The sequence below is a fragment of the Herpailurus yagouaroundi genome, unplaced genomic scaffold, assembly GCF_014898765.1.
Source record: "Herpailurus yagouaroundi ecotype Mexico unplaced genomic scaffold, PumYag 193, whole genome shotgun sequence".
In the NCBI taxonomy this organism is placed as follows: domain Eukaryota; kingdom Metazoa; phylum Chordata; class Mammalia; order Carnivora; family Felidae; genus Herpailurus; species Herpailurus yagouaroundi.
The window spans coordinates 6,775,994-6,800,385 of NW_024412424.1; the positions used below are offsets into that span (position 1 = coordinate 6,775,994).

Sequence of the window (24,392 nt, forward strand, 5' to 3'; positions counted from 1 at the left end):
CCCCCCCCCCCCCCCCCCCCCCCCCCCCCCCCCCCCCCCCCCCCGGGAGAGAGAGGGAGACACAGAATCTGAAGCAGGCTCCAGGCTCTGAGCTGTCAGCACAGAGCCCGACGCGGGGCTCAAACTCACGAACTGTGAGATCATGACCCGAGCTGAAGTCGGATGCTTAACCGACTGAGCCACCGAGGCACCCCGCAAACTTTTTATTAAATATACCCATTCATGTTACAGGGGATAAGACTATGGGATCCTGGGCACTTGGAAAAAGGAGGGATGTTTCTACGTTGAGTACAGCCTGACTGTGTCATCTCGGTTTGTGACTTTGCAGAGCCTGGCAGCACCTTTCTCTTGATCCCTACAGAATCCTGGACACCTGCCTCCATTTCTGCTCTTTTCACAGGCTATACTGCTGTATTGCTAAAGGATATATACCCATTTCTAGTTGGTCCCACAAGCTGTTCATGCCTGAATGTGTGAGAGAACTGGTGGAGTCAAGGCTTGCTGCTGGGAAAAAAATACTGCATGTTAGAAAAAAAAAGTATTATGCATAAAGAATTTATTTTTCTTACCTAAGCATTTGACGTCTCCCACTGCATAAGCTGAAGCAGCTCTGGGTTTGTTGGTGACCAGTGCAAGCTCTCCAAAGTACTGCCCCTTGTGGCAACGGGCAATCTCAACCTCCTGGTTCCCACCATCCTTGTTTGCTTTAGTCTAGGGCAGGTGGAAAACATGACCTAGACTGATTCCAGAATCACAGCTGGACAAGTCCAGTCACACACACTTGCAGTCCCGTCTCAGTACACTTAACACAATTATTTAGACATTCACTCTGCAGAGACGCTAACTGCACCATGTAAACTGCATGGGCTAATTAGTCTCTGGTTTAATTAGAGGAGCTGGCTTTTACCTCGGGCTTCATCCAATTCCTAACAACCTTTCAGAGGTAATGGATAAATATCAAGAGGTAAAGAGCAGACCATTTTCTTTGGAAGATTTATATATATATATATATATAATATATAATATATAATATAATATTAATATATACTACACGATTATATAACATCAGTATATTATACATTAACATAAATATATTTATTATGTATTTTTATTTATTATACATACATATATGTATATGAATGCTCTCTTTTTGGTAGATGCTGACTTCTGAGGCACAGGGGAAAAGACAGGTCATTTGCAAACTCCTTCTAAATGATGTCAATGTTTCTCTTAGGTAAAGTCACAATCCCAGGCTACTTCTTGATTTGAGATCATGTCTTTCTTGGCCAATACTTCACAGTGACAAATTTTCTTTTTAGGTACTGTCTACATCTTAAGTTAGTGGTTCCCAAGGCACCTGGGTGGCTCAGTCAGTTAAGCGTCCAGCTCTTGATTTCAGCTCAGGTCATGATCTCATGGTTCGGTTCCTGAGTTCACGCCCCAAGTTGAGGTTCATGTACAGCCTGGCACTGGACTCAGCACTAACAAGCCTGCCTGGATTCTCTCTCTCCTCTCACTCTCTGCTCCTCCCTCATGCACACATGCACACTCTCTTTCTCAAAAACAAACTTAAAAATAGTTTAGGGGCGCCTGGGTGAGGGCTCAGTCAGGTGAGCATCTGACTTTGGCTCAGGTCATAATCTCATGGTTCGTGGGTTTGAGCCCCGCGTCGGGCTCTGTGCTGAGTGCTCAGAGCCTGGAGCCTGCTTCGGATTCTGTGCCCCCCTCTCTCTCTGCCCCTCCCCCGCTCATGCTCTGTCTCTCTCAAAAGTGAATAAAGATTAAGAAAAATGAAAAAAAAATAGTTTAAAGACTTGGACGTAAATTTAAAAAAGTAAATTAAAAAAAAAAAACAGTTTAAGTTAGTGGTTTCCCCCCCTACCACCACACATTTTTTTAGAGGAGCTGAGTAACTAAAAACAATTTTTTATAATGTTCAACCTGGAAATTTAGTGGTTTAACTTTGTATTAAGAAATCGAACAGGTTGTAATTTATGCTTATCAAATTACTGAAAATAATGTACTATATTATATTTAATATCTAGAGGTTTTTTGTTTGGTTTTGCTTCTTTTTTTTTTTTTTTTTTTTTTTAAAAATCCATTTGCCAAGCTAAGCAATAATTTGTTTAAGTAAAAAGATTATTTAGAGTTTATTTATAAGAATTAGTCTCAATCTTTAAGAGCTACTTTAAGTTATAGGCAAATAACCCTCCTTGCACACTACTGCCCTGACCTGTTTGCTCTGCAGTTGATCTGCTCCATTGGAGCCAACAATCCACTTCCAATTTCTGTAGCATTCTCTGGGGCTGCAGACACGTTTGTGCCCACCGAGTCGCTTCTCCAGAGTAGCATTTACCACATGGTCATGTGAACACCAGCCCCCTGAGGGTTTTGTTACAATGCAGATTCTGATTCAGTAGGTCTGGGGCAGAGTCTAAGATTGCATTCCTGACAAGCTCTCCCAACCCCCAGGGCCACAGTGCTGCTGGTCCCACACACCCAACACCACTAGGCTGTGATCAGGAGGTGTCAATGAGTATTTGAGAAATATGCAAACATGTATCACTAGTCCAAAAACAATAAGTAAAAGAACATAGATGTTTCAACTTATTGTTTCATGTGAAACAGCAGATCCATTTTTTTTTTTTAATTTTTTTTAACGTTTATTTACCTTTGAGACAGAGAGAGACAGCATGAACGGGAGAGGGTCAGAGAGAGAGGGAGACACAGAATCTGAAACAGGCTCCAGGCTCTGAGCTGTCAGCACAGAGCCCGATGCGGGGCTCGAACTCATGGACCGTGAGAGCATGACCTGAGCCGAAGTCGGATGCTTAACTGACTGAACCACCCAGGCGCCCCCAGCAGATCCATTTTTAATCACGAATCAAGCCACCTTACAGGGAGTAATCATATTTATCCTTCTCTATATAACCTTTACTAAAGATATTCTATAAGAGACTTCATATTAGGTCAGTATTATATTTAACTATTTTAACAAATTCTATATTCTTTTAAAAAATGTTTATTTTTTATGAGAGAAAGAGTGTAAGCTGTGGAGGGGCAGCGAGAGAGAGAATCCCAAGCAGGCTTGGTGCTGAGAGCCTGACGCATGGCTTGATCTCACAAACTGTGAGATCATGACCTGAGCCAAAATCAAGAGTTGGATATTTAACCAACTGAACCACACCCAGGTTCCCCTAAATATTCTATATTCTTAAAAAAAAATTGAACAGAGAAATCTGGTGATGACGGATTTATGATAAGGATTACTCCTCCTATCTATTGGTCATTTTAGGTCTTTCTATCCATGAAATGGTATAATAACAATGGTCCTACAGACCTCCCCTTCCAGTGCTCTAGAAAGGAAGTTTTTTTCATATTCAACACCCACATGTATGTCTTTATCATGTATTCCCCCCACTTTCTACTAGGGGTATTTAGCTTTTTCTTATGGATCTGTAGCGATTATTTCTCATATCATTAATTATGTAACAGATGCAAAGGCAATAGGAACAAAGAGAAATATACTAAATCCCTATCACTGGAGGGACTTAAACATGGGTCTTTGCCAGTCACATGCCTCATATAACAATGACACTAGATACTAGACACACTTCCCATTTACAGCAAACAGCTACTTTCTGTGCACGCACCTGGCATAACTTGCCTCGTCACACACAGACTCACCTTGCTTCTGATCAGGATGCTCACCTCGCCGGACTCTATAATATAGAAGCTATCAGCCTTTTCACCCTGGAAAGGGAGAGGAGGTCATCAGAGCTATATATTGGCACAGGACACAGAAATAGATAATTTTCTCATTGCTCAAACTCCAATTTGTATTTAATTTGCAACTCTACAAATTAATCAGTGCCTAACAAATTCAGAACAAAATGAGAGGATCCTGGTCACCAGGGACTTCAGTCCAACTATGACTGACACATCTCTCACTTCCTAACATGGAATATTCACATTTCTCTCCACAAATATGCCCAGGCTGCCAACTGCTCACAGCATCACTATCTTTGCTGCTCATGTTAGTCTGCTATTGAAACCTGTGACTGGGACCAGTCGCCAAGGCTGCCACAGACAGTATCAAGGTGACTCCTGGCTACCTCTGGGCATGGGGCTCAAGGATAATGCAGCCCTCCAGAGGACAGTGTGGATCTGAAGAAAGCCCTGCCTTGGGGAGGGAGGTACTGTGATGTGGGTTGATGTCAACCTTATAAGCCTCAGGCTTTTCTTTCACTTGTTTGGATTTTAAACCACTTGGCTGAACCAGTCATTCAGGTAATTCAACAAGTAATTAAGTACATACTATGTGCCAAGGCACTGTTCTAGGCATGTGAGACATATCAGTGGGCAAAACAAATATCCCTACCCTTGTGGAAATTACAGTCTAATATGGTAAACAAACTGTAAACAATCAACATAATGAATCAGCAAATTATACTGTTGTGTTGGAAGGCAATTAAATACTACAGGGAGGGAGCAATGTGGGATCTGGAGTGCTAGGGAAGGAGATGGCTACAGTATACAGCAGAGTTTCATCTGAGGGTGAGATCTGAGCAAAGGCTGGAATGAGGGGAGAGAGGCAAGCAGACACTGAGAAGAGGATTTCAGGCCAACTTCAGTATCTGACCCCTTCCTCTTAACGTTTGGGGCAACAACCATCTACACTGGATAATTCAATACTAGTCCTGTGTTCTCATTCCATGTGGGTCTTATGTCTTCAGTAGAGTCTATACTTCTTCTGAATTTTCCTAAGACTTAAGTGTCGTTGGCCACTGCACAGATCTCCAAGTGGACATCTTACAGCTGAGGCTGCCATTCTTGAGTAGTTAATCTAGTCCCAGTTCATTAGATAATAATCATTGCTTTATGTGAGTAAAAAGCACAGCTTTAAAAAGGGCTGTCTGTGGGTTTCTGTGCTGCCGTGTTGGGTAGGTACCCTGTACCCAGCAGAGCTAAATCAACATGAAGTTCTAGTGTTACCCAAATAGCTCCCTGAGAGTTGATGAAGGAAACTAAGGGGAAGCCAGAGGTTGGGTCACCAGGAGGTTGCTTCTAGGTCCAAGAAGGGAGTTTCACAAAGGAAGATGGGATTATCAGTATTCAGTGCTGTTGGAGGTCAAGATAAAGATTCAAATGTGTGCGGGGCTCTGAGTTGTCAGTACAGAGCCCAAAGCGGGGCTCGAACCCACGAACCATGAGAACATGACCCAAGCCGAAGTCGGATGCTTAACCAACTGAGCCACCAAGGCGCCCCTGAGCCTTTTAATTTTACTAATTTGCTAATACATCACCTGAAAGGATTATCATAGTTCACAAACAATTTAAGAAGAAAAAATTAAGGGGCGCCTGGGTGGCTTGGTCGGTTATGCGTCCGACTTCAGCCCAGGTCATGATCTCACGGTCCATGAGTTCAAGCCCCGCATCGGGCTCTGTGCTGACAGCTCAGAGCCTGGAGCCTGTTTCAGATTCTGTGTCTCCCTCTCTTTTTGCCCCTCCCCTGTTCATGCTCTGTCTCTCTCTGTCTCAAAAATAAACGTTAAAAAAAATTAAAAAAAAAAAAGAAGAAAAAATTAAAAATGAAACCATGAATAATGATACGATCAACTGAAAATGGTCTATTTTTGAGGCATCTGAGGGATACTGTCTGCATTTCCAGCCTCATGAAACAGCCTGGTTAGGCTGAGACAGAGATGGGCCAGGAGAGATATTTCCTGCCTCCCTCAGGTCCAGTGATAGATAGTGCATGCAAGCTGGCTGTTCAGACTTTGCAGGATGCCTCTCAGTTTTTAGGGGAGACAGAGCAGAATGAGATGACTACCCCAGTAGCAAAAAACAGGAGCTCAATGGAAGAATGTCCCTGCTTTTCAAATTGTTAAGTCTGCTAATAGCATCTGAGTGTACATCTCACAGAAAGAACATTCCATTGTATATTTAGGAGTAAAGAAGCCAGACTATATTTTACATTTTTTAAAAAGTTTATTTATTTATCTTGAGAGAGAGGGGGACCACAAGAGAGAGAGGGAGAGAGACATAATCCCAAGCAGGGTCCTCACTGTCAGCACAGAGGCCAATGTGGGGCTCAAACTCATGAACTACAAGATCATGACTTGAGCCAAAGTCAGACACTTAACTGACTGAGCCATCCAGGTACTGCTATTTTACATTTTTATAATTTTTTTATTAAAACATTTTTTTCTTAACGTTCATTTATTTTTGAGAGAGAGAGACACACACAGAGTGCAACGGGGGAGGGGCAGAGAAAGAGAGGAAGACCCAGAATCCGAAACAGCCTCTGGATTCTGAGCTGTCAGCAGAGCCTAATGTGGGATTGAACTCGAAAATGGCGAGATCATGACCTGAGACAAAGTCAGACGCTCAACCAACTGAGCCACCCAGGTGCCCTCCTATTTTATATTTTTTGTGAACATATCAGGTGTTTCAATAAACAGCTTCTGAATGTCTATGTGGCAGGCACTGACTATGTTATCATCCATATGCTAAAATTCACTGGGCTTTATATTAAATAAATGTCTTTTTTTCACAAATGATGATATAGGATCCATATCCCATCCTAAGAATGACCGAAACTCTAATTCAGGACATGGTATGGTACTTCCTTTTTTTTTTTTTTTTTAATGTTTATTTATTTTTGAGAGAGAGAGAGAGTGAGCACAAGCTGGGGAATGGCAGAGAGAGAGGGAGACACAGGATCCAAAGCAGGCTCCAGGCTCTGAGCTGTCAGCACACAGCCCAACGCAGGGCTCTAATCCACGAACCTCCAGATCATGACCTGAGCCGAAGTCAGACGCTTAACCGACTGAGCCACCCAGACACCCCAACAAAATGGTACTTCAATGCTGAATACATGAAACATACTTTTTATAAAACAAACGAACTTCTGTCCATATCATCCAGAGAACAGGTAAAACATTCCATCAATTAGGATAAATGAGCAAATTATGAAAACACTACAAAGTATATAAACATAACATAAAAAAAAAAAAACCCAGAGATAAAAATTTGTGTTGATGAACTTGAAAGGATGAAATAAAAGAAAACTCTGAAGTGGGCAGCTGGCCAGGGGCCTCCCTGACAGCATATGTGGTCTAGAGAACACCTAGAGACAGGCAGAGATGCACACTAGCCTCCCACCAGCCCCTGCAATAAGCAGTAGCTTCTGTTCTCTCCACAGTATCTGGGCCCTTGCTGGACACCTGCATTAGCAAGGCACCCACCCTCAGACATAATGACCTGTGAAGAAAGCTGGGCTGTAGGAAGAAGCTGGTGGCATGCTGGTGCTGAAGAGTCACAGCATCCAAGCACAACTGTCCAAGGGGGCTTAGGGCAGCAATCTCTAAATGCTGGTGACCACCACTGATCTTCTGGATGTAGGGAAACTTCTCTTGGTTTCAGCTCAGGTCATGATCTTATGGTTTGTGGGTTCGAGAACCTGCATTGGGCTCTGTGCTGGCCGCCTGGAGCCTGCCTGGGATTCTCTCTCTCTCCCTTTCTCTCTGCCCCTCCTGTGCTCTCTCTCTCAAAATAAATAAATAAACTTAAAAAATACTAAAATGCCCATATTGGAAAAAGAAGACAGGCTAGAAAGTGAAAAGCTAAGCAACCAATTCAAGAGAACTGGGGAAAAAATAGCAAAACGAAGTCGAAGAAAGGAAATGAGATAAAGACAGAAAGTAATGAAATAGAAAACATTCAACCAGATTAATAAAAGGCAAAAAAGTGGTCCTTAAAACAGACTGAAAGAATTAGTAAGCCCCTTGCAAGATTGAATAAAAAAAAAAGAGAAGGCACAAAACGACAATATCAGGAATTAAGATGGGATCATTCTAGATGTTGTAGATACTTAAAAGGTGTTACAGGAACATTCTGACCTACTTTGTGCCAAAAAACATTGAATTTTAGATAAAATGAATAAATCCGTAGCAAAATAGGTCTTACCAAAACACACTGAAGAATAGAAAACCTAAATAGTTTAACAATTAACAACTTAATTTGTGGTCAAAATCTTCCCACAGGGGCACCTGGGTGTTGGTTAAGCGTCTGACTCTTGGTTTTGGCTCAGGTCACGATCTCATGGTTCTGTGAGTTCAAGCCCTGTACTGGGATTATCTTGGGATATCTTGGGATATCCCAGGCGCCCCATGAAAATCTTAAACAAAATATTAACAAATTGGATTCATCAACATATGAAATGGATACTACACAATGGCCAAGTCAGTTTATCTTATCTCAGCAACACAAGGCTGCTTTAAGATTTGAAAATCAGGGGCGCCTGGGTGGCGCAGTCGGTTAAGCGTCCGACTTCAGCCAGGTCACGATCTCGCGGTCCGGGAGTTCGAGCCCCGCATCGGGCTCTGGGCTGATGGCTCAGAGCCTGGAGCCTGTTTCCGATCCTGTGTCTCCCTCTCTCTCTGCCCCTCCCCCGTTCATGCTCTGTCTCTCTCTGTCCCAAAAATAAATAAACGTTGAAAAAAAAAAATTAAAAAAAAAAAAGATTTGAAAATCAAATCAATGTAATCACTGAAGTCTTGTTAATAACAGCTAAAAACTAGAAACACACCTAATCTCCATCAGCAGTGGGAAGGCAAATAGTTTATTTACATGCTGGAATACTATACAGCAATGAAAACCAACAAACTACAGCTGCACACAACAATGTGGGTGAATGTTGAGCAAAAGAAGGTACAAATAAAAGAATACATACATTCTAATTCCAATTTAGAAATTAAAGAAAAAGACTGCAAGACTTAGCCATATTGTTTATACACAGGTGGTAAAAATTATAAAGCAAAGCAAATATATGACTATGATAAAAGTCAGCATAGAGACATAGTGGAGGTCTGTGAATAGGAAGGGCAGAGCAGCTTCTGAGGTGTGAGGGTATTTCTCTGAAAACATCTAAAAAGTAAATTTCTGGATTATAGAATAAATTCAGCTTTATAGAATAAGGATAAACTTCTCTCAAAAGGGGTTCAGCTAAATTATTCTCCTATTCACTGTGAATAAAACTTCCTGCTACATCTTGGAATTATCAGATTCTTACCTTTTGCCAAACTAATAGGTATGAAAATAGTTCTCACTGGGGAGCCTGGGTGGCTCAGTTGGTTAAGCATCCAACTTTGGCTCAGGTCATGATCTCACTGTTTGTGAGTTTGAGCCCCATATCGGGCTCTGTGCTGACAGCTCAGAGCCTAGAGCCTGCTTTAGATTCTGTGTCTCCCTCTCTCTCTGCCCCTCCCCTGCTCTCACTCTGTCTCTCTCTCAAAAATAAATAAACATTAAAAAATTAAAAAAAAATAGTTCTCATTGTGGCTTTTAATTTGCATTTCCTTGATTACTCAATGAAGCTGAAGCCAATTCATTTTTCACTGATGCCAGAACTGTACTCTGAGAACACAATTCTCATAGTGATATCCTTCCTCTCTCTCAAAAACCTTTGAAAATGCTTTTCAAACATTTCACCAAGTTTTTTTTTTTTTCTTTAAGTTTATTTATTTATTTTTGAGAGAGAGAGAGAAAGCAGGGGAGGGGCAGAGAGGGAGAGAATCCCAAGCAGACTCTGCACTAACAGCACGAATCCTGATGGGGGCTCAAACTCACGAACCATGAGATCATGACCTGAGCTGAAGTTAAGAGTTGATCACTTAACCGACTGAGCCACTCAGGCGCCCCTTCAAGTGTATTTTTATATACTAGCAATAAATAATTAGAAACTGAAGAAAGGAAAACCACTTACAATATCGTAAAAAATGTAAAATATCCAGGTATAAATTTAACAAAGATGTGTACGACTTGAAAAGTATAAAATACTACAGAGAAAAAGTAAAAGGTAACCTAGGGGCACCTGGGTGGCTCAGTCGGTTAAGCGTCCGACTTCAGCTAGGTTATAATCTTATAGTTCATGGATTCAAGCCCCACACTGGGCTCTCTGCTGTCAGCACAGAGCTCACAGTGGATCCTCTGTCTCCCTCTCTCTCTGCCACTCCCTTGTACTTGCTCTCTTTCAAAAATAGACATTAAAAAAAAAAATGACCTACATAGAGATATACTAAGTTCATGAACCACTGACAGTAAGCTTTTTTGATTAGAATGTAAGTGACTGACACCAAGCTTTTGATTATTGAGGCAACCATTTCAAAGACACCTACCTTGACTAAACATATTGCCAGCCACACTAAATAAAGAGCCAGGCTGCCCCACCTATGAAGTCTCCCTTTTATTTTAAATGTTTATTTATTTATTTTGAGAGAGAGAGAGAGAGAGAGCGCGTGCCTGCGCGAGCGCGGGCGCGTGAGCGGGGGAGGGGCAGAGAGAATCCCAAGCAGGCTCTGTGCTGTCAGCACAGAACCTGATGCAGGGCTTGAACTCACAAACCATGAGATCATGACCTGTGCTGAAATAAACAGTTGGACGCTTAACTGACTGAACCATCCAGGTGCCCCATGAAGTTTCTCTTTTAGAAAGCCCTGAGAAATGCAGAAAACTGACCACTTGAGGGACCCCACTTTTCTCTTCCCACAACCCTAATTCCTGCTCTTATATTTTAAATTTGCCAATAAAGAGTGAACCTGCCAAACCCTGGGCAGCCCACCCTCATCCCCAATAAAGACAGAATTCCAGGTCCCCCACCCCCACCCTGTGACCTCACTGTGTGGCCCTGGGTGTGCCATATACCCTCCAGGATCTGTGAGTAATAAACTTTGTTTTTTCGAAGTTCCTTCATGGTTGTTGCTAAGCCTTGCAGTCATAACAAGAACCACAAGGGCCAGTCCAGACACAACACTGGCTCTGGAGAAATGTCTGTGGGGACTTTTGAGAAGTGGTACAGGACGAGGTGAGTGCCCCAGGCATTCCTAGCTGACAGCATCACTACTGATGGCCTGAGACTGACACAAAACACTCACTATTGTTACAATGTCAATTTCTCCCCAAATTGATCTATAGTTTCAACATAATCCCCTCTGAAAAATCCCATTGGTAGAAAGTATTAAGCTGGTTCTTCAACGTTTATTTATTTTTGGGACAGAGAGAGACAGAGCATGAACGGGGGAGGGGCAGAGAGAGAGGGAGACACAGAATCGGAAACAGGCTCCAGGCTCTGAGCCATCAGCACAGAGCCTGACGTGGGGCTCGAACTCACGGACTGTGAGATCGTGACCTGGCTGAAGTCGGGCGCTTAACCGACTGCGCCACCCAGGCGCCCCTATTAAGCTGGTTCTAAAATATGTACAGAAATGCAAAGAGCATTGAGGAGCCAAAATAATTATGAAAAAGAACAAAAATTTTGGAGGGCTTAAACTATCTGATTTTAAGACTTAGTATAAAAAGTTTTTATAATCAAGACAGTGCAGTATTGGCACAGAGGCAGACATGTAGATCAATGGAACAGAGACCAGAAATAGACCTAAAAATATACGGCCAAATAGTTTTCAGTACAAGTGTCAAGGCAACAAGATAGGATAATCTTTCCAACAAATGGTACTGGAACAATTGGACATCCACATGCAAAACATGCAAAACCTTGTAAAAACCTTACAACAGTATAAAAATTAACTCAAAATGGATCACAGATCTAAATGTAGGAGTTAAAACTAGGAGATATCTATAACCATTCTGCTCAACATAGTAGCATGTGGCTATGGAGCACTTGAAATATGGCTTCTATAGATTTAGGTGTGCTGTAAGTACAAAATATACATTGAATTTTGAAGACTGAGAAAAAAAAGAATATAAAATATTTCATCATTAAATTTTTATATCACTTAGATGCTGAAATGGTATTATTTAAAGATATTAAGTTAAATATGTCATATTATTAAAATTAAGTTCACCTTTTGAAAAAAACTTGGATGCTAAAAAAATTTTAAATTACATCTGTCTCACATGATATTTATTGAATGGTGGCCTAAAGGTAAACATTATGAGAAAATTATATTGACCTTGCAAAGATTCTTTTAAAATAGGACACAAGAAGAATGAATTGCAAGAGAAAAAAAAAAAAACTACAAACTAGACTCTTCAAAATTAAAAACTTTTGCTTTTTAAAAACTGCCATTAAGAAAATTAAGAGACAAGGCACTGCCACAGCTTGGAAGAAATATTTGCCAATCATCTGTCTGATAAACGATTTGTACTTAGAACACATAAAGAACTCTTACGACTTAATAATAAGAAGCCAAATCACCTAACTGTAAACAGGGCAAAAGATTTACAAAAACTTCACCAAAGAAAACATAAGGATGGCAAGCAGTCACAGGAAAAGATGCGGCAAATGCAAATTAAAACCAAAATGAGACACCACTTCATACCCACTAGAATGGCTAAAAGTAAAAAGACTGTTGATACTAAATGTTGATGAGGATGCATAGCAACTGGAATTCTGGTACAGTGCTAGGAGGGTGCAAAGTGGTAGAGGCATTTTAAAAACGGTTTGGCAGGTTGTTAAATATGCTTTTACCATATGGCTTAGCAATTCCATAAAAACATATATCCACACAAAGACTTGTATAAAAGTGCCCACTGCAGCTCTATTCATGATTGCCCCAAACTGGAAAGACCTCCAATTCCCTCAACTGGTGAATGGAAAGATAAATTATGGTATATCCGTACAGTGGAATACTACTTAGCAATAAAAATAAACTATCTGCTGACACATACAACATGAAAAAAAATCTCAAAAACATTGTGCTAAGAAATCAGACACAAGGGGCGCCTGGGTGGCGCAGTCGGTTAAGCGTGTGACTTCAGCCAGGTCACGATCTCACGGTCCGTGAGTTCGAGCCCCGTGTCGGGCTCTGGGCTGATGGCTCAGAGCCTGGAGCCTGTTTCCGATTCTGTGTCTCCCTCTCTCTCTGCCCCTCCCCCGTTCATGCTCTGTCTCTCTCTGTCCCAAAAATAAATAAACGTTGAGAAATCAGACACAAAAGACCACATTATGATTGCATTTATATGAAATTCCAGAAAAGGAACTTCTGTAGTGTTGAAAAGCAAATCAATAGCTTCCAGGAATAAGGGGGTGGAGCAGGGGATTGACTACAAATACAAGTGAGGAAACTTCTTGGGGTGATGGAAATGCCCTGTACTATGATTGCAGGGATGGCTACAAAACTCTAGAATTGTACACTTAAATTTGGTGATTTTATTGTATATAAAATACACTGTAACAAAGCTGCCAAAACAAACAGAACAACATAAAGCACAGTTTCTAATTCAGTAGGTCTGGGGTGGGGCCCAAGAACTTCATTTCTAATGATTCCTATCAAGTTCCCAGATGACACTGATGCTGCTGTTCTTGGGACCTCACCTGGAAACCCGTCTAGGGACACTGTCAAAAGGGGTCTATAATAAGCTGAGGTCATCTTAATTTGTGCCCATTCGGCACCATCTAGCACTCTCATCTTCAAGAGCACAGACACTCCAGAAAACACTGTAGCTTCTCATACCTCTTGACATACCTTCTAAAAACCTGCTGACATACCTCCTGAAGGCCTGGGGCTTTCAGGATGACATGAAGGCCCTTTGGGAGTAAATTAAAGCATCTCAGGTTCAGAAGCAAATGTGACTAGTCAACAGGTCCCATTCCTGCAACTCAGTGCTACATTCTTACCATACCAGGACACCTGTCCTGGAACACAGCTCACACCCACAGGCCTTGTTCATATTGTTCTCTTGCCCTGAAAGACCTTTCCCTGACCTCAACTGCTGAAGCTGCACTTATTCTTTAAGCCCAGCCCAAATGGCATTTCCCCTACAAAACATTACAGAATACTTCCTTTCCTACATTCTCACTGTCATTTACACATTCCTTCATTATAGTGTTTATATCTGGTCCTACTTGTATATTGTAATAAGTGTTTAGAGAATCAAACTAATTTCTAATTGAAGGAATTATTAACAGCAGGAGTCCTAAAAAACAAAGGCATTTCAAAAGGCCATATAGTTTTTTTGTTAGTCCTTTTTCTCTGGGAGTTTCTCTCTCACCTGCTGTGATTAATAAGCCTGGTACAGGGGTGGGCTCAGGATTTAGGCTTCACCAATCTGTCTTTCCTCCTCCTAGCCCCAGCTCTGGCTTCATAATGGGGAACACTATCCAACCCAGGCCAACCAGGTATCTTCCCAGTGCTCTTACCAAACCACAGGCAGAAGTTTACACCTGGAGAAGTCTTTACACATCATTAAAAACATCATCATAGCAGACAAGGAAAATTATTACACAGTATTCATCACAATGATCCAGGTCACTGTGTGATGATCCTCACAGCATCCAAAAGTCACAAGAGAGAAAGGCACAAAGGAAACATTAAAGACAACTTACAAATCTGATCAATTACTGAGGACTGAAGGCTGGCTTGTGTTGGATTGGCTAAGAGGGCACCTTTGTGTCAAACATAGAAGGTAAAGGGCACAAACCTTCAACTTTCTCCAGACTTTAACACCAATGGATGAAGTTTACTCAGGGTCAAAAGAGAACTATGTCCAAAAGAACAAACACCAGAAGCCACAGAAAGGTGAATGGAGGCAAGAGATGTGCATATGTCTGTGAGAGGAACATCAACGGGCTTCATAGGACTCTGCAGGAAGTGTGCCCTAGTAGCTGGCAACATGAGCTCCCAAAGTGAGAGGACAAGGGTTGCACTAGTCCTTCAGGAGGGTTGACTCTCTCAGGAAAGGAGCTGCACAGGGCCCCACTCACCTGTGTGATTATGCGCTCTCCGTCCTTATAGACCTTCTCTCCTATTACATCCACAATTTTCATTCGTTCTGACACCTGAAACAATGGACATACCCACAAACTCTAAGGAAAAGACCTCAACTGAAAGTCACAAATAATATCTATACAACACAGAAATGGGTTAGAATAGTACAATTTGAAAGCTTAATAGATTAGTTTTAAATCTTAACTTTCCATAAACAGACTCTTATTCATACACTTTACCTCTAGTGATTTAAGGAGGGGCACAGATTCAATAAATGATTCAAACATCCTTCTCTTTTTTGCATTGTTTTTCACTATGATTCTTCTAAAAGTCACACGGTCCTACAAGAAAGAACATGAAAATTCTGGTAAATGCCTCTGTAAGAGAATATCTATGGATGGTTTAATTAACTGGGTGACAGCAAATATCAGAGGACCATGGAATGTACCAGGCCAACTGAGTGTTTGATGACATTTTAATCTGAGTCAACGCTGGAAGAAAAAGACTTGTAGCTTGTTGTGTCACACAGATGTCCCACACATCATTGCTTGCTATCTGGTACTCCATGAGTGCCACCTATGGGTCATAAATAGAATACAAAATACAAAACTCCCAATCGAATACTTGTAAGCTCACAGTCATTGTTCGATGTGAAAAGATGCACCTTTAGAAAAAGGAGATAAAACAATCTGAGGGCTCTTGCCCTGAAAGACTTTAGAATCTCAATGGGGAGACAATATAAAATATTGGGAATAAAAAAGCTACAGTCCAAGACAGCATATGAAATGTGCTAGGTGAACTATAAAGACAAGAGTTAGTGTCATGAGAATTCTCAGGAGGGAGAGAGTGTCCCTAGTCACAGTTAGGCTGGAGTAATCAAAGATAGTCTTGTTGCAAAAATATAAATTTTGGGGAGACCTAGAGTAAGGGGAGGATTTAAATTAATGGAGAGAGAGGGGAGGCAGGAATGTGAAAGGTCACTCGACTCCAGCAAGTCATGGAGACAGCTAACCAGAGCTATAGCCAGGCTCCTCTCAGATACGTGTATATGTGTGTAGGGAGGGACAAACAGTCAGGAGAAGGTTAATTGCTTAGTTTTAGGTTTCTTGTATCTAAGTTAATTGTACCTTTTGTCCACCTCAGGCTGTCGGGAGTGGAAAGATTTTTTTTCTTTCAGAGTACATAATGAAATCCTAAAGGCCAGCAGAATGAAACACAGCAAGGGGGTTAGGACATGTTTAACTGTAGGTTTTCTATTTTAGTATTCTCTATGATGGGGTGGTAGTGGGGTGGAGACACCACACAGAAGACAACTGAGTTGAGATCACCCAGGAGCCTTTTAAAAATATAGATGCCCAGGGGCGCCTGGGTGGCGCAGTCGGTTAAGCGTCCGACTTCAACCAGGTCACGATCTCACGGTCCGTGAGTTCGAGCCCCGCGTCGGGCTCTGGGCTGATGGCTCAGAGCCTGGATCCTGTTTCCGATTCTGTGTCTCCCTCTCTCTCTGCCCCTTCCCCGTTCATGCTCTGTCTCTCTCTGTCACAAAAATAAATAAACGTTGAAAAAAAAAATATAGATGCCCAGGTCCACCCTAGATCTGCTGCTTTATGATTCTCCTCTCCCTCTGCAGGGCCTACACATGAGTTCACAGCTTTGCTGCTCAGAACGTTGTCTATCTGTGAGTATCAGGCCATTGTCACCATAAAACTGGCTCAGATTAGAGGGAACGTACTTGTGCACAGAACTAATTAAAAAGTCCTGCATCTCTTGCTGCCTGCCTGCTTTCCTCCTCATGGACCCATTGTGCAGAAGGTGCTGACCACACAGCCCCCAGGAGTTCTAGGCCCGCCCCCCCCCCCCCAACTCCCAGGCCTGGGGAATGCAGGCATTTCTCTTCCCTAGAGGTTTCAATCAGATTTTGGCCTGACTCTCCTTGGCTCACGCTGGGTCCCCTGCCCTAGATGAACTAACTAATCATATGGCTGGGCAGTTTGCACTGTGCCTGGCCAGGCTGGACTCATGTGTCCCCTGGGCTGGGGTGGAGTGGGAAGGAGAGGGAAGGCTCCCCTGGAAAGATGCTGGGCCACAACAGACCCTAGGGTTTCTGATGCGCAGCCAGACTGAAGTACACCAACCAGATACAGCCATGTTGGGGATCACGCAGTCACAGGCATGACACCCCCTCCCTTACATCCCCCCCAAGTGTTAGAGGCATGCAGCTCCCTGAGAGTTGAAACTCTGTTCAACCTGGTGCCCAAGCCCTGCAAACCTCTAACCCCAGCCCCATGGCTTCCCTGGCTAGGACTGCCATTTCCTAAAATGGAAATAATATGCACCTCTGAGGGCACAGACAGGCCTTATACTCCTAGCATGAGCTATGGCGGACTGCAACCCTCCCTCTCAACTGCTGTACAAGTCATGTCTGCTCTCCAGTATATAGCCAAATTCTGCTCCATTTCTTCTCCATCTGTCTGCTTGAAAAGAGCCATTCAGGGGCGCCTGGGTGGCGCAGTCGGTTAAGCGTCCGACTTCAGCCAGGTCACGATCTCGCGGTCCGTGAGTTCGAGCCCCGCATCGGGCTCTGGGCTGATGGCTCAGAGCCTGGAGCCTGTTTCCGATTCTGTGTCTCCCTCTCTCTCTGCCACTCCCCCGTTCATGCTCTGTCTCTCTCTGTCCCAAAAATAAATAAACATTGAAAAAAAAAATTAAAAAAAAAAAAAAAAAAAGAAAAGAGCCATTCAATCTCAGATTGTCCTAATGGGTTGCATCATTTGCCACTACTTTTTTAAAGTCCAAGGTTAGGGATGTATCATTTAAAATATTACTGTCACACTGTGGAATATTACTCTACTATCTTTAGACTTCAGTTTCTACATGTTTTCTGGGCCAATCTAGGCATGAGTGCTGTGGAAAGAGAACAAGCAATCAGAAGTGAGAAAATGGAAATTATAAAATTCTCTTCCTTCTCTTTGAGTAGGCATTGTCAGAAAAATCCAGTATTTAAAACACCTACCTATAAAGTCACAAAGATTGCTACAATTGCAATAGCAAACTCTTTCTAGCTGAAGAGAAAACAACTGATAGCTCTCACAGTGACTTATTTGTGTTCCAACCCTTTCTATGTGTACTTCCATCCTTCTGCTGTGCAAGGCCAGCTCCCGTGGCTGCAGAGAGCATGAAAAAGCACCAGACACCAAGCCAGCTTTCTGGGAACTTCCAATGGAGCTGTGAAGAGGAAACTTGAACTGTGAAATAGTGGCTCCAGCAGGCAGCAAGTGTTCAGAGTCCAGCAAAGAGCCTGAAGTTTAAAAAAGAGAAGGAATGCCGCCCTCTCCTGTGACTGCAAGTGTTCCCTAAGACGGTTTCTATCGACTTTTACTCTAGCAAAACAAAGTGGGAGCAGGGACTAAGTGTAGTGGTCATGGTGGCGGCTGCCCCCAGTAAGGGAAAAAAAGTAGAATCCAACTTGAGAATATCAAGTGACAATACCCCCCTGCTTTGGCCTCAGAAGGCATTTCCAAGGCCTTACAAGTTACAAGTAAGAAGTCAGGCTGTAGAGGACGTTCTGGGAGTCACTATCCTGGAGGCGGTTCTAAAGCTTTTGTGAGGGCTTGGGCTATTAAGTACATGAACAAAGAAGGAGAAAAGCAGAGGCCAGCAGGGTATATATATATATATATATATATATATATATATATATATATATATTTAAGTTTATTTTTGAGAGAGAGAGAGAAAGAGGGAGAACCAGCAGGGGAGGGAGGGGCAGACAGAGAGGGGGACAGAGGATCTGAAGCAGGCTCCACGCTGACAGCAGACAGCGGGATGCTGGGTTCAAACTCATGAACCATGAGATCATGACCTGAGATAAGTCAGATGCTTAACCAACTGAGCCACCCAGGTTCAGAAGGGCATATTGTTAGGCCACTTAAGACAGAAGCGAAAGGAAGAAAAGACTGCAAAGGATAAGGCTAGAAAGTAGAAAGACAAGGCAGAGATGTCAGGAGAGGAAGCTTCAGGACGAGAATGGTGATAAGCAGCACCACGATCATGGAGAGCAGGTGTCCCCATTCTGCAGCCCCTACCTTGTGTGGCACCAAGGCTGCCTGTCTTATCTCCCTGCTGAATTCTCATACCCCAACCATGAGGCAGGTGCTTTTACAGTTCAATTTGTTAAAAAATATTTTTTTTTCTATTGAGACTTTCTTTTTGACCCAGAGGTTATTTGGGAATGTGTTATTTAATTTCCAAGTGTTTGGAGATTTTCTGGTTATCTGTTATTAATTCCTGGATTTCTTCCAGTGTGGTTAGAGAATATGCTGTCTGATTTCAACTTTTAAATTTGTCAAGTTTTATTTTATATGCCAGGATATGGTCTGTCTTGGTGAATGTTCCATAGGCTTGATTGAAAAGAATGTGTATTCTACTGTTGTTGTATGGAGTGTCCTATAGATTTCAATTAGATCTTTTTGGTTGACGATACTGTTAAGTTCTTCCACATCCTTCCTGATTTTCTGTCTAGTTGTTCCACCACCTTTGGAGACAGAGGTGTTGAAGTCTGCACTTCAGCAGACTAATTGTGGATTTGCCTATTTCTTCTTTCAATTCTTTTTTTTTTTTTAATTTTTTTTAATGTTTATTTATTTTTGAGACAGAGCATGAACGGGGGAGGGTCAGAGAGAGAGGGAGACACAGAATCGGAAGCGGGCTCCAGGCTCTGAGCCATCAGCCCAGAGCCCAACGCGGGGCTCGAACTCACGGAGTGTGAGATCATGACCTGAGCTGAAGTCGGACGCTTAACCGACTGAGCCACCCAGGCGCCCCTCTTCTTTCAATTCTTACTTCAGGTTTTGCTTCATGTATTTTGAAGCTCTGTTGTTTGGTGTATACATAGTTAGGATTGCTATGTCTTCTTGGCAGATTAAACCTTTCATTATTATGTAATGTTTATGTAATCTTTGTCCCCAGTAACTTTCTTTGACGTGAAGTCTATTTTATCTGATATTAATATAATTACTCCTGCTTTATTCTGGTTAATGTTTGCATGGTGTGTGTGTATATATATATTTCTATCCTTTTACTTGCAATATATTTACATCATTTATTTGAGTGAGTTTCATGCAGACTTGTCTCTGTCATTTAACTGATATACTTAGATCATTATATTTACAGTAATTATTCATACATTAGGGCTTAAGTCTACCACTTTACTATATGTTTTCTGCTGTTCCCCTGTTTTATTTTTGTTTTTTGTTCCTCTGTATCATTTTCCTGTTATTCTTGTGGGTTACCTGAACACTTTTTAGAATTTGATTTATAGAACTTTTTATTTTATTTTTTATTTTTTAAAATTTACATCCACATTAGCCAGCATATAGTGCAACGATTTCAGGGGTAGCTTCCTTAATGCCCCTTACCCATTTAGCCCATCCCCCCCTCCCACAACCACTCCAGTAACCCTCAGTTTGTTCTCCATATTTATGAGTCTCTTCTGTTTTGTCCCCCCACTTTTATATTATTTTTGTTTCCTTTCCATTATGTTCACTTGTTTTCTCTCTTAAAGTCCTCATATGAGTGAAGTCATATGATTTTTGTCTTTCTCTGAATGACTAATTTCACTTAGCATAATACCCTCCAGTTCCATCCACGTAGTTGCAAATGGCAAGATTTCATTCTTTTTGATTGCCGAGTAATACTCTGTTGTATATATATACCACATCTTCTTTATCCATTCATCCATCGATGGACATTTGGGCTCTTTCTATACTTTGGCTATTGTTGATAGTGCTGCTATAAACATGGGGATGCATGTGTCCCTTCGAAACAGCACACCTGTATCCCGTGGGTAAATACCTAGTAGTGGTCGTAGGGTAGTTCTATTTTTAGTTTTTTGAGGAACCTCCATACTGTTTTCCAGAGTGGCAGCACCAGCTTGCATTGCCACCAACAATGCAAAAGAGATCCTCTTTCTCCGCATCCTCGCCAATATCTGTTGTTGCCTGAGTTGTTAATGTTAGCCATTCTGACAGGTGTAAGGTGGTATGATTTATAGAGCTTTTGAGTACATCTGTTTGCACATAGTATTTTAGCAGTTGCTCTAGGCATTATACTTATATATGTAACTTATTACGGTTTACTTATGTCAACATTTTAGTAGTTTGAGTAAAGTGTAGAAGCTTTACTTCCATTTGGATCTCTTTACCCTCCCCCCTCCTTTTGAGTATAATTGTCTTAAATATTTCCTTTACGTACACAGAGAACCACATCAGACAAAAACTTTGCTTTAAGCATCTAAGATAATTTAGAAAACTCAAGGGAAGGACAGTCTTTTATATCTCCCCATAGTCTACTTCTTCTGTTGTTCTTTCTTCATGTTCCAAATTTCCTTCTTGTATCACTTCCCTTCTCTATGAATAACTTCCTTTAGCACCCCCCCCTTTTTTTTAAGTTTATTTATTTATTTTGAGAGAGAGAGAGAAAGCAAACACAAGCAGGGGAGGGGCAGAGAGAGAGGGAGAGAGAGAGAATCCGAAGCAGGCTCTGCACTGTCAGCACAGAACCCAACACAGGGCTTGAACTCATGAACTGTGAGATCATGACATGAGCCAAAAACAAGAGTCCGATGCTTAACCAACTGAGCCACCCAGGCGCCCACCTTTAGCCATTTTTTTAAGGTAGGCCTGCTGGTGACAAAGTCTTAGTTTCCTTCTACCCAAGGATATCTTCCTTCCTGAAGAATATTCTCGCTAGGTACAGCATTCTGAGTTGACAGTTCTCTTTTTTCAGCACTTGAAAAATGCTCTGCCACTCCCTTCTGGCCTTCGTGGCTAGGAAATCTGGTATCATTCAAATTGTTGTTCCCTTATAGTTAATGAATTTTTTCTCTCTTTCAAAATTTTTTCTGTCTAGGGGCGCCTGGGTGGCTCAGTTGGTTGAGCATCTGGGTCATGATCTCATGGTTCGTGAGTTCAAGTCCTGCATCAGGCTCTCTGCTGTCAACACAGAGCCCACTTCAGATGGTCTATCTCCCTCCCTCTCCACCCCTCCCAATCTCTCTCTCTTTCTCAAAAATAAATAAAGATTAAGAAATTTTTTTGTCTAGTTTTCTGAAGTTTGATTAAGTTGTGTCTTGGCATAGATTTCTTTGGGTTTATACAATTTGGAATTCACTCATTTTCTTGAATTTGCAGGTTTATTATCTTTCACCAAATTTGGGAAGTTTTCAATTATTATTTCGTTGAATAATTTTTTAGTTCCATACTCTTTTCTCCTCTCCTTCAGGGATTGTATTAATTCAAACATTGTATCTTTTGTTACTGTCCCACACACTCTGTTCATTTCATTTAAGTCTATTTTCTTTCTGTTGTCCAGACTGGGTGATTTCTATTTTTCTATCTTCAAGTTGATGGATACTTTCCTCCTCCATATTCATTCTGTTATTGAGCCCATCCAGTGAGTTTTTATTTTGGTTAATGTATTTTCTAGTTCTAAAGTTTCCCTTTTGGATTCTCTTTCTATCTTCTATTTCTCCACAGAGACATTTTATTTTTTTAAGTTTATTTATTTACTGAGAGAGAGAGAGAGAGAGAGAGAGGAAGAGAAAGAGAGAAGGAGAGAGAGAAAATCCCAAGCAGGCTCTGAGCTGTCATTGTAGATGCAGGGCTCAAACCCATGAACTGCGAGATCATGACCTGAGCCAAAATCAAGAGTTGGATGCTTAAGCAAATGAGCCACCCAGGCACCCTGACACCTTCTAATTTTTTCTCTGTTTTTTTTTTCAAGTGTGTTCATAATTGCTTGTTGATAGCTTATATAATTGGTTATATGACAACTGCTTTAAAATTATCATCAGCTAATTCCAATATTTTTGTCATCTTAGTGTTGGCATCTGTTGATTGCCTTTTCTCATTCAGGTTGAGAATTTCCTTGTTCTTTGTACAACAAGTGATTTTCTATTATATCCTGGACATTTGGTGTACTATGCTGTGAAGCTATGTATCTGATTTAATCTTATTTTGCAGCACGGTTTAGGTACAGTGTGCATGTACATGTGGGAGTGAATGTTCATCTCCCCTCTGGGTCCCATTGACACACCCTGGCAGGGAAAGTGGAGTGCCAACTAGTGACACCACATATCACCTCATTTTGCCTCTCTGCTGATGGGTAAGCCTGTAAGTTCAGCTTGCTGCTGGCCCCAGTGACACTGTGGAGAGGGAGAAGCAGTTTTTCCAAATACCGGTATTTGGTATTTGGCTGGAGTAGGGTGGTATTATCTGTTCTGCTAGGCTGCTCTTTTCCTGCTCCTTTAGCTAAAGCGATCAGGCTTTTCTTGGGGTTGTTTTTGTATGTACTTGTTGGTGGATCTAGGTTGAAGGCTTTTCCACAACGCCACCTGGGATATATATGGGAAGCAATAAAGAAAACCCAAGAAACTCACTCTCTTGTTCTTAAATCCCACGATCTCTAGCCATTCTACCTTCTTTCCATCTTCCAGGGTCTTCCTAAGTTTGTTTGTTATATGATATCTGGACTTTTTTTAGTTTTAAGAGAGAAGACTACTGAGGAATGGGACTATTCCACCTTGGCCTGGACCAGTACTTGGCTTGGACATCAATGCATTTTAAAACTCAGTTTATTTTCCCCCATTACTTATTGATCTATGATTTACCCTTGGATTTTTCAATCACTGGGCCCCCGAGTGTGTGATCTCTTCTGAAGCTGTTGTATCTTTCATCTCTCAGAACATTCTTTTTTTTTTTTTTTTTTAAACATGTATTCACCTTTGAGAGACAGAGAGAGATAGAGCACGAGAGGGGGAGGGGCAGAGAGAGAAGGAGACGAAGAATCCAAAGCAAGCTCCAGGCTCTAGGCTGTCAGCACAGAGCCCAACATGGGGCTTAAACCCACAAACCGTGTGATCCAAAGTCAGACATTCAACTGACCAAGCCACCCAGACACTCCTCTCAGAACATCCTTAGTTCTACATCAGTATATCACAGAAAGGTGCTCTATTATGTCTTTAATAGGTTATTTCATTTGAGAACTATGTTTTTTTTTTTTAATATATGAAATTTATTGTCAAATTGGTTTCCATACAACACCCAGTGCTCATCCCAAAAGGTGCCCTCCTCAATACCCATCACCCACCCTCTCCTCCCTCCCACCCCCCATCAACCCTCAGTTTGCTCTCAGTTCTCAACAGTCTCTTATGCTTTGGCTCTCTCCCACTCTAACCTCTTTTTTTTTTTTTTTTCCCTTCCCTTCCCCCATGGGTTCCTGTTAAGTTTCTCAGGATCCACATAAGAGTGAAACCATATGGTATCTGTCTTTCTCTGTATGGCTTATTTCACTTAGCATCACACTCTCCAGTTCCACCCACGTTGCTACAAAAGGCCACATTTCATTTTTTCTCATTGCCCCGTAGTATTCCATTGTGTATATAAACCACAATTTCTTTATCCATTCATCAGTTGATGGACATTTAGGCTCTTTCCATAATTTGGCTATTGTTGAGAGTGCTGCTATGAACATTGGGGTACAAGTGCCCCTATGCATCAGTACTCCTGTATCCCTTGGATAAATTCCTAGCAGTGCTATTGCTGGGTCATAGGGTAGGTCTATTTTTAATTTTCTGAGGAACCTCCACACTGCTTTCCAGAGCGG

The 24,392-nt window shown here is 41.8% G+C and overlaps 1 protein-coding gene across 1 annotated transcript in view; it reads right to left on the reverse strand.

Annotated features, from left to right (window-relative positions):
• PRKAR2A (protein kinase cAMP-dependent type II regulatory subunit alpha) overlaps positions 1–24,392 on the reverse strand; it is a 113,441-nt gene that overhangs the window by 4,300 nt on the left and 84,749 nt on the right. The window contains exons 7-10 of the mRNA XM_040445297.1: positions 14,969–15,070; positions 14,726–14,800; positions 3,688–3,753; positions 570–711 (exon numbers count right to left, since the gene is read on the reverse strand). Of these exons, the coding sequence (XP_040301231.1) occupies positions 570–711; positions 3,688–3,753; positions 14,726–14,800; positions 14,969–15,070 (385 nt within the window). The remainder of the gene's footprint in view (positions 1–569; positions 712–3,687; positions 3,754–14,725; positions 14,801–14,968; positions 15,071–24,392) is intronic.